The sequence below is a fragment of the Syngnathus typhle genome, linkage group LG2 (assembly GCF_033458585.1).
Source record: "Syngnathus typhle isolate RoL2023-S1 ecotype Sweden linkage group LG2, RoL_Styp_1.0, whole genome shotgun sequence".
Classification (NCBI taxonomy): Eukaryota; Metazoa; Chordata; class Actinopteri; order Syngnathiformes; family Syngnathidae; genus Syngnathus; species Syngnathus typhle.
Genome location: NC_083739.1, coordinates 21,265,617 through 21,281,100, shown reverse-complemented (window position 1 = coordinate 21,281,100; position 15,484 = coordinate 21,265,617). Strand labels below are relative to the sequence as shown.

The 15,484-nt window shown below is 38.8% G+C and overlaps 1 protein-coding gene across 1 annotated transcript; it reads left to right on the top strand.

Moving 5' to 3' along the window:
• Position 1: 1 nt before the first annotated feature.
• LOC133146844 (N-terminal EF-hand calcium-binding protein 1-like) lies at positions 2 to 11,850 on the top strand. Its single transcript, XM_061270918.1, has 14 exons — positions 2 to 377; positions 509 to 574; positions 2,298 to 2,502; positions 4,543 to 4,567; positions 7,683 to 7,791; positions 8,128 to 8,153; positions 8,259 to 8,356; positions 8,473 to 8,731; positions 8,791 to 8,870; positions 9,644 to 9,697; positions 9,994 to 10,106; positions 10,193 to 10,270; positions 10,364 to 10,455; positions 10,833 to 11,850. The coding sequence occupies exons 2-14, from the start codon at positions 531 to 533 to the stop codon at positions 10,859 to 10,861; spliced, it is 1,212 nt and encodes a 403-aa protein (XP_061126902.1). The 5' UTR covers positions 2 to 377; positions 509 to 530; the 3' UTR covers positions 10,862 to 11,850.
• Positions 11,851 to 15,484: the final 3,634 nt, after the last annotated feature.

Below are 15,484 nucleotides of genomic sequence, written 5' to 3'. Positions count from 1 at the left end.
TGCGCTGAGTGAACGTAGATGAGAACATTTTATTTCACTGTTAAAGATCAACTCCATTTCTGCAATTTTTGAATAATTCCCCTTTTTGCAGAGAATGTCAAGTGAAAAGTGAGGAACAAGTGAAACTTTGCTATCAACATAATTGATGCCAAGAGGTGTGACGCTTTGTGAGCTGAAGGTGCTCCTTCTGGGTGGGGCTTATCTTCTCACTGCAGCCGTTTCAGTGCTGAGCGACAGACGCCATCAGCTGAGGCTCGCATCAAATAATCCACCGAGACCACAGTTTTCCATCTATAATTCTGTATGTTATCAGCTCCAGAGATGTATTTTAACAATGTGTTTACTTTTGTGGGGGTAGAATTGCACTACGCCATAAGGTGAGCTGTTACTAATATCTTTCATGTAACTAATTCAGCTAACCAAAATATTTGACACAGCTCAGAAAACCCTCAACAACAGGAAATGATCAACTTCAACAGAAGTTAATGCAGTTTTTTTTGTTTTTTAGTTAATATATAGATACATCTGCAATGTGTTCAGACAGCCTTGCCCTGGCCTGTGGTCTGAAGATAAGGTAATTCTGAGGATTGTAGGCTTTCTCTTGTGGTGAGATATTTATCTTGACATTGGGCTGTCATAGGAAATGCCTTTCCAGAAAAGTCGGTCAAAATGTATTTCTTTTTGGTGCCAATTTAGCTGGCAACTGTGGCTCAATCGCAACAAATTAGTCCATGATTGTCTTACAGCAGTATAGGAGCCAATTCTAAAATATGTTGCTTTCAAAACATTATACTCATCACATAAAAATAATATCATCATAAGTAACACTACTATTGAAAGCTTTCTCATTACTAGCAATTTTACACAGATCTAAAACCAAGTTAAATATGATTAAATTAAGACTTTCTATTTTTATTATTGCTTCGATGTTTTTTCCTCCATTATATTAAGAATGGTCACCGTCCTTTAGCAACCTGCGTTGCTGCCAGTCGATATGTATATAATAGAGTATGCTGTATTTAGTAATCTAAAACCAAGTAAAACCAAAAATTAAAAGGAAGGGTGAAAAAGTATCTAGGCCTGCAAATTTGTAATTTATTTACATTTTTTGGCATTTGTTATGACGCACAGGGTAACAGGAGTGTTTAATATTACAATCCTAAAAACGACTACAAAACAATACATTGTAATCATTCAAGACTCACCTGTTGACCTGCACTGAGGACGAACTTCAAAAAAGCTGTATGGAGATGGTCCAAAGTGTCCACACATTTATTGGTGCGTTTAGCAATCACCTCTGCCCCCACCCATTCACACTGTCACTGGGTGGGAGTGGGCTGTAAAGATGATGACATCCAAGAGTAGCGACATGTCACATTTACAGACAGTGAAAGTGTATTGAGCAGTGGTGCAATGATGTGTACGGTGGCAATAAACACACATATATTTAAATGTTTCTAATATGGCTCATCACTTACAATCTATGTATTAGATGTGTATCACATTTGCACATGATTGTTGTGACAGTTGGATTGTGAGTAGGGCATATTTTGTATATTGATATACACACAAACAGTACAGTGCAGTACAGTACAGTACAGTACAGTACAGTACAGTACAGTACAGTACAGTACAGTACAGTACAGTACAGTACAGTACAGTACAGTACATACACACAATTTGACTTTTAAGAAAATAAGAAAATACATAAACGTCTGTTTTATACTAAAAAGAAATGAAGGACGTGAAACAAAAGAATAAACCACAATAACTTGCACATAATGCATCTCTCAGAAAGAAAACGTTATACAGCCATATTCTTCTATTTTACTGTACAAGCAAATTCATTGCAATTGTACAATCCAACCAAAGCCAAAACAAGACATACAGTGAATGTATAGTAATCATTTGTGATTTATCATTATAATGTTGCATGGAGTGAAGTAGAAGAGCATCGTACTGGAATGTGTTCCTAACATTTAAAATTGGCTAGTTTTATTGTAGATTTGAATAAAAATAAATAACTGGATCCTGTATTTATTGTTTGAAAAAGGTGCAACAAACAAGAAATTGTATTTCAGTAAAATAATTAGTTAAATTACTACAACTCTTAACTTGATGTATAACCCTTGCATAATATATACATACATTATTTGCATATATAATCCGATCAGAGCGTGCGCGTATGCAGTGATCGGCAGAGGGCGCTTTATTTCAAAGTTCCTGCAGGCGGAGTTCTTTATACTGTGCACTGCGCATGCGTCTACGCTCAGTCTCGCTCCGTCTCACCCTGACAGCGGACCTCCATCCACCCTATTAAGCATCCAGCGACCCCATCTATCCATTTGTCCATCTTTTCATCCGGTGCAAGGTGTGAGGATGCTGGCGTGTACAGAGATGATCACGATGTGTCTGCAATCTGCCAAGCAGCAACACCTCAGCAAACAGCTGCAGCAGGAATGTGACTATAACCACAACCGCACCGCATCCCTTTTCCACGATGTAAGTGCGCCTTTATCTTATTTGTGTATTTGTCATCATTGCATGTCTTACCGCTGTAGTCAAGGTCACTATTTATAGGTAAAAAATGTAAAGGGAAGAAGAAGATGTTGTCACCGCTGCTCATGGTGAATGGTGCAAATCTGTCAGACTCCATTCATGTGGAGCTGATGAACAGCAGCTCCGTTACATAAGAACGGTGAGTTTAGGATGCTCGTTCACCGTATTTTGCATAGGGTGAAAATAGAGTCACACCATCGGTCACGATACCTCGTGTTTGAGGGGGCAATCTAAAAGCTGGTTCAAGGTAACATCGCCTCAGCCCTGCATGCCTTCATGCCTCTGTTAAAAAAGAAAAATCTCCCACTTTCCATTATTCATCTTGCCTTGCACCCTGTTCTTTTTGTTACGATGTAAAATATGAACACGTCAATGCCCATGTATTGATATTACTGCATTTCAAATCTTCTTAGAGGGTTTGATGGCTGATGATTTATGGAGGAGATGCTCGAGATAAAACAAACACATGACCGGCCATATTGAGTGAATGGCATCGTTTTGAGCTTCCACTAAAATGTAAATCCTTCCAGAAGCACGTAATTTTTTTTTTTAATTTGTAAACGACTCTCTTGACATAAACCTTGTTAGTACGGTCATTTATGTATTCATAAATATTTGCCTGTTTTAGTCTACCGCCCACTAAACCCTTCCACTCATTTTGTATAGCATTTGTCCTCATTTTGGATGTGAGTGACCTGGAGCCCATTCCAGCTGACTCGAGCCAAGAGCACAGAGAACCGACATTCAAACCCCGAACCTCAGGACTCTGTTGCAGACGTACTACCCACTAAGACGCAGTGCCACTGAGACTATTTACATACTATACATAAAAACTGTCCATTTTCCAGTATTTTTTTTGTGAATTAATTTGTTTTGAATTTTTTCATTTTAAAAACTCAAGCATATGCGATTTGATTGGCTCTATCTGTAAAGGCATATAAAATTAAAATTGTTGGGCCTTGGCAAAGTGTCTTTTGAGTTTGTGCTTGTTTGAGAGGGAGTGCAAACGAGCACACGAGAAGCCCTGAGCCACCTACGTATGTCTTCATCCTTTCTATATGCCACACTTTGGGTTCTTCTTGAGATACGAACTCATCATTAGAGTCTTTGTGTTTGCAATCATGCTACTTGAAACCCCTGTTGTTGGTTTCAATAAACTCGGAGTAGTGTGGGGCTTAGGGTATTGTACAAATATATTGCACACTCATTTCTCCGGAGGCTGATGAAATCGTGCCTCTTCGATGCTGCCATACTCTCTCTCTTCTTGCTCCTGTGGTTTTGTTGTCTTAAATAGAGTCAGAAGTCATGTTCAGTGTCTCTAGGGAGGTGGCTGAGTTTTTTTTTTGTCAGTGTGTAAGCTTTTTAGATGATCTTCGTAAGCTCTGTGGGAGCATCTCGCCTCCATCGACTGAAGCGCAAAAGAGAAATGAGCATGTGAGCATTCGTCGTTGAAATTTGACAGAGAAAACTGCTGTTGGCTCCCTTATAGGCATCTTTAAAAGGGTACATTGGGACATTTTGAAGGTTTGCAGAGGACTGACAAGAATGGCGCAGCCTCCAGGTATCACGTCAACATCTTCTGAAAGTGCTTACATCGCTAAAACCGGTGTCAATGTCACAAACAAAAATGTCATAATAATGGTACCTTTTGTATATTTAGTGGAGGTAGCATGTTTTGTTTTTTTTTTAAATTAAAAAATAAGGTCTGTTGTAAAATATAATTTCAAAAATGTGTTTTCTATGCCAGCAATGACAGTAACAGGCAGTATAATTAAACCATGTATGCCCTTTTTATAATTCATACAACAACATTCATGTTAGAATAGAAAGAGCCAGTTTCAAAGTGAGGTACATTTGTTTGTGATTGAGATGAGATTCTCATTATTCCATTGGGTATGAACTTTGTGTGAATGTATATATATTTTTTAGATCCTACTCTGTTTTCTTTTTCTATATCATGAATACTATCTTCTCTTGTTGCAGATATTTCGCCGGGCAGACAAAAATGGTAAGAAAAAGCACATGACTAAGTCAAAATGTTTTTGCTATTCACACTCGCACCTCCATGTAATCACATCAATAAATGCTAAATGGTTGAGTGTTTTATGCATTTAGTCTTCTCGGGAGGTTGGTAGTGTTACATAACTCCCCTGTTAATAGTGCCAGATTGTTGTGATGAGCTGCATATTTTAGAGTTGAAGGAGTCTTTATATGGGAAAGGGATTTGGATGGGCTGATTTTGTTAAACATCTACATTCAGAATGCTGCTTTTGGGCTAAAGACACATCCCAACTCAGTGGCATCAATTAGCAGAATTTCCTTTGTTGTCACTCATTTTTATGACCACTCATTCCTCGGCAGAGGCCACGTGGAGCAATCATTGGTGCCTCCAGCCCAATAATTTTTAAAGAGCCTGTCATTGTATTTCCGAAGGTTTGCTAGTGACTCCAAACTCAGGTTTTGTTTTCGAAGAGTTCGTTCAAAGTTGCCCAAATGTTTGCCAACAATTTTAACAGTTGCAAACAGTTTTTCTATTTAACATTCAAAATTTCCTGCCGACAAGAAAAACTATTCGACTCCCGAAGACCCCAATCAACATCTCTCACGTTGTCATCCTCAGACCGCTCGAAAAACGTTTTTGACAGAAATGTAGAATAGAAACTACAGATATCTACATATATCCGCGAGTAAAAGTAAACAGTGACCAGAAAGGTTAATATTCATTTATTTAATTACAGGCATCAGAACCTTGTGCAAAAACACAACAGAAGTCTTCTTTTGGAAAGGGATTTTGGCTTCACTTGTGTAGCTGTCATACATTTTACACTTGTGTGACTTCTCAAGTCTGTTCATCTTGCCTTTGTTGGTTCCCTGCTGTGTGGAACAGAGGGAAGGTCAAACAAGAGAGTGCAGTGTCTTGTTTGTGCAAGTTGCGATGGAGATGCATCCTCCCCCTCAGTCAGCACTGAGTGGGATGCTCATCATTCGCTGGAAGCAGTGCACATTTTCTACATAATGAGGAGGTGTTTTGATAGCCGTATCAACACACTCAACGCACTGCTTCCCTACTGCAATATTGAGAGTGGGGACTTGCGCCTTTCATACAAAACACAAGCTGGAAGCCTTTGTGCGTCTGCCAAGCATATCGCTGCAGGCAGATGAAAACCAAATCAGGACGTCATTCACATCTCTACTGACCAGCATATTTATTTGATATGGGAATATCGTAAGTGTCAGACCCACAATAGTTGGCAGACTACAATTGTTCTGTACTGTAACAAACAATTGTGTGAGGATGTTAAAAATATTTAGTCACCAAACTGTCATTGTGATCTCAGTCTCAGTTCAGGACAGAAGAGTAGGAGAAGATGGTTTGACCAAAGGTTGGACTCACAAAATGTGTAGGCCACATACATCAAACAATCAAAGAGAGGGAAGGGGAACACAAGTACAGCCTTTCTTAACCACAAACTAGTTCATTGCGTGTCATCTGTAACTTCGAAGATGTTGTAAAGCGAGGACCCGTCTGTAATTTTTTACTACCTGTTTATGACTCATCCACTATTACATCCTGACTGTCCAGCCAGGAATCATTATGCGTTATTGCTGCCTTGTATGATTTATGATTCCATTTAGAAAGCCTATCTCTGCCTGGTAAGATTAATGTTTTGGACTGCAGCTACAGTATATTTGGCGTTTATGAATCACAAGAACAGCTCTCAATGCCTCTTTTGTGAGGTACTGCTACTTCCTGAATGATGGCTCTTTAAATAGGCACGATGTCGTGTGTATCAAATTTGCATATTCTGATCCTGGATCTCGATATGGAGATAATAACTGACAAGCACTTGATATGAAATTGCATTCATGGGCTGCTGATTGTTGTAGTGTCGTGGCTACAAGGAGCAAGATGGACAGCTTACAGTCAGTATTGCCTGGTCCGCCACCATTTCGCTTTGACAAGCGCTTGCGTAATGTGCTACCCGAGTGTTGTCCAACCTAGAATTGAACTTGGTGAGAATCAGATGGTGGAGAAAGGCTGTACAATGAGTCACATCCAATTTACTCCTGCATCTTACGGCATTGAATACATAGCAGATGCTCAAGGTTAAAATTAAGGATGAAAATATTCAATTTTTTTTTACAATGAAATAGTGGTGGGTGGGTTTTGACCAATCTCGAGCCAAGTAAAAACTCACAGTCCACATCAAACCTTGAACCATAACCTTCGGCAGAGAAATGAAATCTGTTATAATGAATGAAACCTGCAGCAAAAGAAACAAACATAGAATTTTAGGAGGGAAAAGAACATTTGAAATCACCGTAGGTATAAAATGTAGCTTAAACAACACCATTGAAATAATTTTGATTCTACATTGGCTTGTGGTAATAGCATCACATTTATTTTTTAGTACTCTTCAGTATTTGTTGACCAGCCAGTTTGTGATTTTGCCATTATCCCCTCCATTTTTATCATTAAAACAATAATGAAACACACTGAAATGATTTTCTTTCCTGAAATTAGCTGAGCTTTCAGGAACAAACATGCATTATTAAAGAAACACATTTAAAGTCGCATAATGCGACTCACATTTATGCATCACTATAGAACTTGTCCTCATTTTGATGGTGGGTTTAAAATCACAATAGCCTATTTACCCATTTGCACAGCTTTGAAATCATTTTGTGTCTGCAATGCGAATTGTGTCTGCTCACTACCTTTGATTGTCACTCACACATGATTGAAAACTAAGTGATGAAGCTATGAACACGTTTCCTCCCCCATTCTTCCGTCTGAGCTAAGAATACTCTCTTTTAAAAATAAAAAATAAAGTGAAAAATAATTTGTTTATTTTGATTTGTTATATGATACCGGTGTGTTTTTGTGTGTCGGTATTTTAATCATTAAAACTCTTTGTCTTTACAAAGGTTTTCAACAAATTCTGGTCGGTGTATTGAAAATCGGGTTAGTGAAAAAGAAAACTTCTAAAACTTGTTTCATGTAGAGAGATCAAAAAGCCTTTCATTGTTTTTCACATTTGTGATACTACAGTGTAACCCATTATCTCTTTAAGTAACTAAGTAACTTTTCATGATATTATCACGATCTTATGTGCTTTCAGATGACGGGAAGCTGTCCTTGGAGGAGTTCCAGTCATACTTCAATGATGGTGTCCTCACAGACGAGCAGATGCAAGAGCTTTATCGCTCCATCGACAGGCAAAATGCAGAGTGAGCTCTTCTTGGTTTTGCCACCTGTAGTGTGTTTTGGAGCCCATCTGCCACTTAAATATTCATTAAATGGAGATCATGTTCGTGATACATATACGCCTCCCTTCTTGCATTTAAAGCCAAATGTGAAGTTTGCGACGGATGAACAACAGCCTCAAGTAGTGCTGTACTTAGTAGATGGTATGAGACAAAATGATGTACCGTCAAGCATTGATTCATTTTGGATCTTATTCGATTGTGCAGGTGTACCCAATAAATTGTCTGTGGTGTAAGAATTGATCTAATATATCAGTGAGCTCAATTGTAATGGCATTTGCCTTCTCTGTTCCCCCATAGCAACATGGACATCGACAAACTGTCAGGTGCAATTTTTTGTGGTCTTTCTAATTCTCACAATAACATTTGAGTCTGCATGTTGGCGTTATTCCAATCACTCAGCACATTACAAATACACGTCCTTTTTCCAGAGTACTTCAGTCCCCATGTGGGGGAATACATCAACGTGCTGTCTGCGCTTGAGAAGTTAAATGTGGCTATTTTAAAGGCAATGGATAAAACTAAAGAGGTGGGTGACTTAAATATTTGCGCATATTAGACATGTGTGTACTGTATGGACTGAAGCGTTGGGATAGAATGGATGATGTAACCATAATAACATGTTTGACCCCACCCACCATGCAGGAGTATCAAGGCTCTTCTGTGCTGGGTCAGTTTGTGACACGCTTCCTGCTCAGGGAGACCTCCACCCAGCTGCAGTCCCTGCAATCATCACTAGACTGCGCCATGGAGGCTGTCCATGACCAAGGCTGCACAAACAGAAGGTCAGTGAAAAAGCCCGAGGACCTACCTATCCAGAGGGTCTCCAAACGTCCGGCCCGACGCATCCAGAAGAACATGTGTCTCTCTCCTACGGACCCTTACTCTGGCATGCTGACCACAGGTAGGGCCCACCACCCTCATTAAACTGTTGAATTACTGGTGACAAACGTTGTCTTGCAGGGGTCAGTGTGGAGTCCGACTACCACTGGGGATCCCAAGTTGACCAACTGGAGCAGCTCATAGACAAGCTGGAGTGTGAGGTTTGTAATGAATGTACTGTTGATAGTTTAGTGTCAACTCTGTGCCAATTCCCCAAACTTTTGCCAGACAGAATTTGTGGGTCACACTCAAGTACAATTTAAACATAAAAAATAAATAAGAGGTCTTCTGCCCCACCCAGCAGTATAGGTACGGGGAAAGTCAGCAGGAACGGTCAGACTGACACACATTAAACAAATTGCCTAAAAAAAAGTCTCTGTCCTATGAGAATTTCACAATTTAATCACAACCAATCTAATAATAGGCATTATAGACTGTTGGCACTGGCAGAGCTAGAGGGGGAGCTGTGGAGGCACTGCCCCACCCCCACTCCCTGTAGAGAACGTATAATGAATACTTATCGCGTTATCTGAAGAATTTTGGCGGTTTGCAATTAAAATGTTGTTGGTGGACCCCTTGATATAGCCAGGGCCCCTTCTGTGACCACTGACTGTTAGAAGTGGCAAATAACCAATGAAAACAGATTTTTTCAACAGCATTTTCACAAGAAGCAAATTTTATTGGCTGACGGAACCCAACAAAACCCAAAGACACATACTGTATTAGCTTACATGCCACCACTCTCATCATGACATTTCTTTATTTTTGCCATGTGCAGATTATTATTACTATTATTATTATTTTCAATTATCACAGTTGTTGTTGTTTTTTCATTTGAATCTGTGATGGTCAAAGCGTTGTGTCTGGCTGTCGTGCAAATTATAATAGTGCTGCCGCTTGTGGATGACTCACCTATCTCCGCTCCCACCTTCAGAGTCCACATCTTGAACCTCTCAAAGAAGACACTCTGGCGGGGACATATAAATCGGTGAGTCAGCCTGTCTTTTTGGCTCACCTTTTTACATACAGTGCCGAAAGTAACAATAGGTTTTAATCCTACCTTCCAATTACAGCATTGTTGCCATGTGATGTGGCAATCTGTTGTTGCCATAGTGACCCCATGTTACACTCTTTAATGTTCTACGACCTGACCAGCCATAACATTAGTTAACGAACATTTGTGCTAATTTGGGCAAAAACAATGAATCGATAATATCGATGAAAATTTTTGATATTTAAAATGTCAATTTGGTAATCTGATTGTTTTGCTTGCTGCCCATCAAGAACATCCTCCTGGTCCAAAGACAAATGTCAGTGAAGGAGTGTGATGTGGAACGATTCCAGAATGCTCTGAAGATCTACACAGAATCCAGCAGCGGACAGCAAAACAACTTACAGTCAGTCTCATGGTGTATTTTCCTACCTCACTTTAACACCGCAGCCTTTTTCACTTGTCGTTCTCCCTTCTTTTTTCTCTCTCAAGCATTTCAGTCCAGAACCTGCCTGACAGATCATGCTTTATCATGTATGAATTTTGGCAGGATCGTCTCTCCTGGATGAGGTGAAGAGCAAAACCACACATAAAATAAAAATGAAGAAGTCTTTTCAAAGTGGGGCGGTAATGCGTCTCCTTTGTGTCTTCCTTCCCTCATAGCTTCCTGCAGTCGCCCATAAGTAAATCGTTCCAGCGCTGCATTATTGACTCACTGGAGGAGCAAGAGATCGTCTCTACCATGCTCCTTCCAGGTAATCTAAAATGATGACAAACACTTATAAATAATATTCACTTACTGAACCCGCTGCCGTAGTGAAACAGCATTTAATTGCCCAGCCTGTCACTGTATGTCAATGGCATACTTGATAGAGAAGCAGATTTTTGTAGTAGATACAAAATATTTCTTGGATCAATTAAGTTAAATTGGATGGTACCTGATCTTTCACTTGTATCATGCTTTTCCACCTTCAAAGTGCTTTCTACTGACTTCCTCATTCACCTACTTACGCAGCATGGATAATTATCATGGATCATACGTATATTTTGCATGAGAAAGACATGCATGTTATTAGATCACATGAGGATTATTTTAAATTGTGACAAATATTGTGAATGGTTTTGTCTTCAGCTTCCTGGTGGATTATGAACAACAACTGACGGCGCAACGCTACAGCACGAATGGAAAAAAAGGGTTATTGTTGTTGTTTGCTGTTGCTCTTTTCTGTAAATTCTGATTAAGGCATGATGGCCAGAAGAGATATGCTTCAAGGTACATAAAAGGACTTGAATAGAATTTAATGCAATATTTGATGATGCAATCAGCATCAGTGCTGATGTTGATGTGGCACTTTTCTTAGATCTGATTTAATCGAGGCACAGAAAATTGGAAGGAGTAAAAAAAAAATTGCATGATCCTTATATTTTAAGTAGATAAAATGTCGATGCAACAAAAACAGCTCATTCATCACCCCCTCAATACAAATATCAACAGAAAGATTAAATTACATTAATTAATGTCCTTTTTTCCTCGTTGTGATGTTGTGCGCTGATGTCTCCTTAACTAGCTCTCAGCTTTCTGCTGGTGGGGATAAAGAAACTCCTCGTTGAGACTCAATAATAAAAATATGTAATGTGATATATACAGTATGTAATACTAAAATGGTCCACTTCTCTGCCACTCTTGCACTTTAGTAAACCTGGACCTACATGTATTTGTTCAAAAATATACGTGCAGTACATTTATTCTAGACTGTAAAAGTATTTTCAACAAGAATTTCACTTTAAGTAGAATATAAACAGTCAAACCAAATCACATGAATGTCAAATGACACTATTTTACATGCATACACCATGCAGGCAGAAGACACACACGAGACGTTTTTTGTGTGATGATGCAAGAGAATAGAAGTCCATTGTGTACAATCGTCAGATGTAAATAGCGTAGTTGAAGATACACTAAGTTCATGTATAGTGTAATGGTTACTCCTTATGAAATGTGACAAACAAGCATTCTCACGGTCCATGCATGAAACGTCACAGAAGAGTAAGCAATGCATGGACTGTTCACCCACTTTTTCCCCTTTAGCAATAATGTGAATTTGGTATGTGTTGTATGTTATATTTGTTTTCAGGCATGCAATAAAATTAATGACATGCACAAAGTGTTCCACTGGTCACATTAATATTTTTTTTAATCAGATGTACATATAATTGCATTCTGTGGTAGTAATGCACTCTGGTTTTCGAAGAAATGCTATTTAAAAAGTAACGATAAAAAAACAGACCATGTCAAATCATTGTTGATATCGGAAAATGAGACAAGCTAATTCACTACGAATTTATCACACACAAAAATCGCATTATTTTTCGGTAACGGTGTCGTACTTTCAATCAGGTGTGGCAGTTTTAAGAGAAAACATTTTAATCTCACTTTCTGATAATCTAGCGGGTTAAATTGACCCCCCCCCCCCCCCCCCCCAAAAAAAAGCAGCTAGTGACAAGTTTACAGTCACATGTACTACATAACTAACTGTTGCTTCAGACGTGAATAATATGAAAATCTCTGAGTGGTATCGATATGATTGATATGATGTTGGTCACGTTTTATTAAAACAGGGTGCACCAGTGTTATCTAGCTTCAAGCTACTTTGCTTCGAGCGTCGTGTAAAATAGCGCAAATCTGCAATGTATCAAATAGAGCTCATATACATTTGTGTGTCCGGATTTGTCACCTCCAATATGGCGGACACACTGCCGTATTGAAGCAACTTGACTATGCGGTCAACGCGAGGTTTGTGTATATTTCTACTCCACGCCATCACGCTCAATGAGGTGTTGTTGTATACTGAGTTGTATCTCCGTCCGGGACTGTATACTGTACTGTGATGTCTATCGTTGTTATTTATATTTATATGCTGGCAAACATCACGGAAACGGAAAAGGGTTGGTTATTGGTCTGGTTGTTGCATTTCCCACAATGCCTATCAGCCTCAGCCTTTACTACATCTTGAAAGAAACACTCAACGTGATTTAGAGCAATCGAAGTTGGCGTCAAACGTGGTTTGTTACCTCCTATATGACATCGCGCATATAGTCCAAATTTAAATACAACACCGTGAGTAAGGTTGCTATGCGGTTGTCTTTCTATTTGAGCCGACCATTCGGCTTAATTTTCATCCGGGCATTCGGAAGGCTTGCACTCTGAGCTACAAGCAGGGAACGTTAGTTTCTCACTCAATCGCTCAGGGGAAAGTCCCCGGACATAGAGCAGAAAGTGCCCCGCGTAGAGCGGCAGACGGTTCGGTTGGCCACTTTGAGCGAAGACGTTCACATAGAACTGAGCTTGGCGTTGTCGAACAGTCATTGTCAACCAATAATAGAAATGCAGGATTGCTAAACGCATTGACTTAACGGGGCTTAATCTCTGAATGCTCATTTTTTCCCTTATGAATGTGCTTCATATGATTTTTAAAATGGGCAAAGATGAATAAAAAGCGAGTAAAGGAGTGTCGAATGGAAATTAAAAACACAAATCTTGTCCTCATAAGCGAGGTTCATTATTTACAATTTAGCAATCATTCATTTAAACACATTTATTTATTCATCACTCTTATTTATTCATTGTTTGTGCCTTCTTGTTTTTTTTGGCGTGTGTTTACTTGTATGTATATTGTGTACTATGTCTTGTCACCGTGGGATAGGGGTAACGTTATTTCGATCTCTTTGTGTGTCTTGGCATGTGAAGAAATTGACAATAAAGCAGACTTTGACTTTAGACTTTGAAATACAAATGTGCTTTGTTTTCAACATTTATTTTGAACTTGAAAACAATAAGCATTTTAAGATAGTTTTTAATGATCAAAAAGCAAGCAGTATATAGGATATACTTATCCTATATACTTGCACAGGTACGACCCCCCTCCCATTACCATAGCTGTTAATTTAGTAAATATATCCTGCTAACTGTTAGCCAACAATAATGTCCTGGTTTTTGGGGAGAGGAGGGGGGTTACTCCATGCTTCTTCTTGCCCAAGGTTCCTAGTATTGGAGTAAATAGAAACACCCTTGTCAAGTTTACTTATATAGCCCTTAATCACAGACAAGTCTCAGAAGGCTTCACATGGCCAAAATTGACAATTATTCTCAACATCCTGATCTTAACCCCCAGGAGTGCAAGGAAAAACTCACAAAACCCTAACTGGGGAAAAATGAGAAACCTTGAGAAGGGATGGGAGGATCCGCCTTTCAGGATGACCAATCTGCAATGGATGCAGTGGACAACATTGAACACACAATATAAAACAATCCAAAGAAAAAGTAGAATGAACCCTTGTGACCTGCTCTTTACTTACTGTCCTCAACATGAAACAAAGTCGAGAGGCCATATGTTTAAGAGCTATTAAAAACTTGCATGGAAAGCCAGTTCGGACCGGCATTGACAAAATATTTGATAAAATGTCATTGGATTTCTTTGATTTGTTTTCGTAATGTGAACTTGAAAGTTCAATCTACTTGAAGCACTTTGAGAAAACCTGGGAAAAATGAACATAAAATATTATTATTAAAACACAAAAGTGGGAGGAGAGTAGTCTGAATTGGGTTCTGGAGACGTGCTCCACCTCATCCATCGAACTCATACGCTAGCCGCGAGACGTTCCAAGCCAAGCGTGCGACACATCCACTAGATACGCTGCGTAAGAGCGCCCTCTAGCTTCTCCTGCTAGATCGCACGGTGACCATTAATTTCTGGTGACTCGCTCACCCGCATCAGGTGACGCCCTGCAAGGACGACGATTGGCTCTTATCTCAGACCTTCCCCGAGGTGAATGGTGGAGTGACGAGCACTCAGCACGTGACCTCTACAATGAGCTTCCTCCCACGGAAGAGTAATGCTCATTCACATGACTATATCTCTAGCGTGTGGCGCAATACATTTCAGCAACGGTGCAATCATGGTCGTGTAAGACTTCATCATGTATATATTTATCATTTCCGTGATTGAAATTTATTTTTTCTTGCTTGTTTCTCCTTTCAGGTCCGTGTGTCATGTTTTTCAAGCTGAAATTCTTACACACGATGGCGTCATGAATGACAAAGTGCATGCTGGGAATTGCGTGCACAATTCCCCTTCTATCCCATGAGTTTAAAGAGTTTAAAGACACAATAATAATAATAATAATAATAATAATAATAATAATAATAATAATAATAATAATAATAATAATAATAATACAATATATTCAAATATCCCTTGTAGAATTTTCACATTAGACATTCATGTTCACAAACCTATACTTTAGTAAACTTTAAATGAAAGGTAATAAAAGTTTAAATTTAATTTAGGAATATGGCATTCCAAATAATACTCATAAAACAAGCCTTCTTTATGTCTGCTGGAAAAATGCATAAACAAATTCCCGTGACATGACAATGTAATAGATGGATAGATTATTATTTAGTTACAATTATTTATTTACCATATATACTATTAATTTCGTATGTAGTTATTTTACTTTACTTATTTATTTTACTGTTGTTCTTTCAGGTTATATTAAAAGTTGAGTTTTAAAGGAATCCTAGTTTCCTTAAAATTCAGGGACACTAAGATCCAACAACTTTTTTGTTATATCAACACACATTTCCACATGTATACAATAAATACACTCCCCAAGGTCCCAGGTTTTCCCAGTAAGTCGCCTGACTTCTGAAACCAAAGATAAAACAAGAGCACAAGACAAAATATGAAAAAGAGATGACATGCATATTCAAGGTTTGAATCT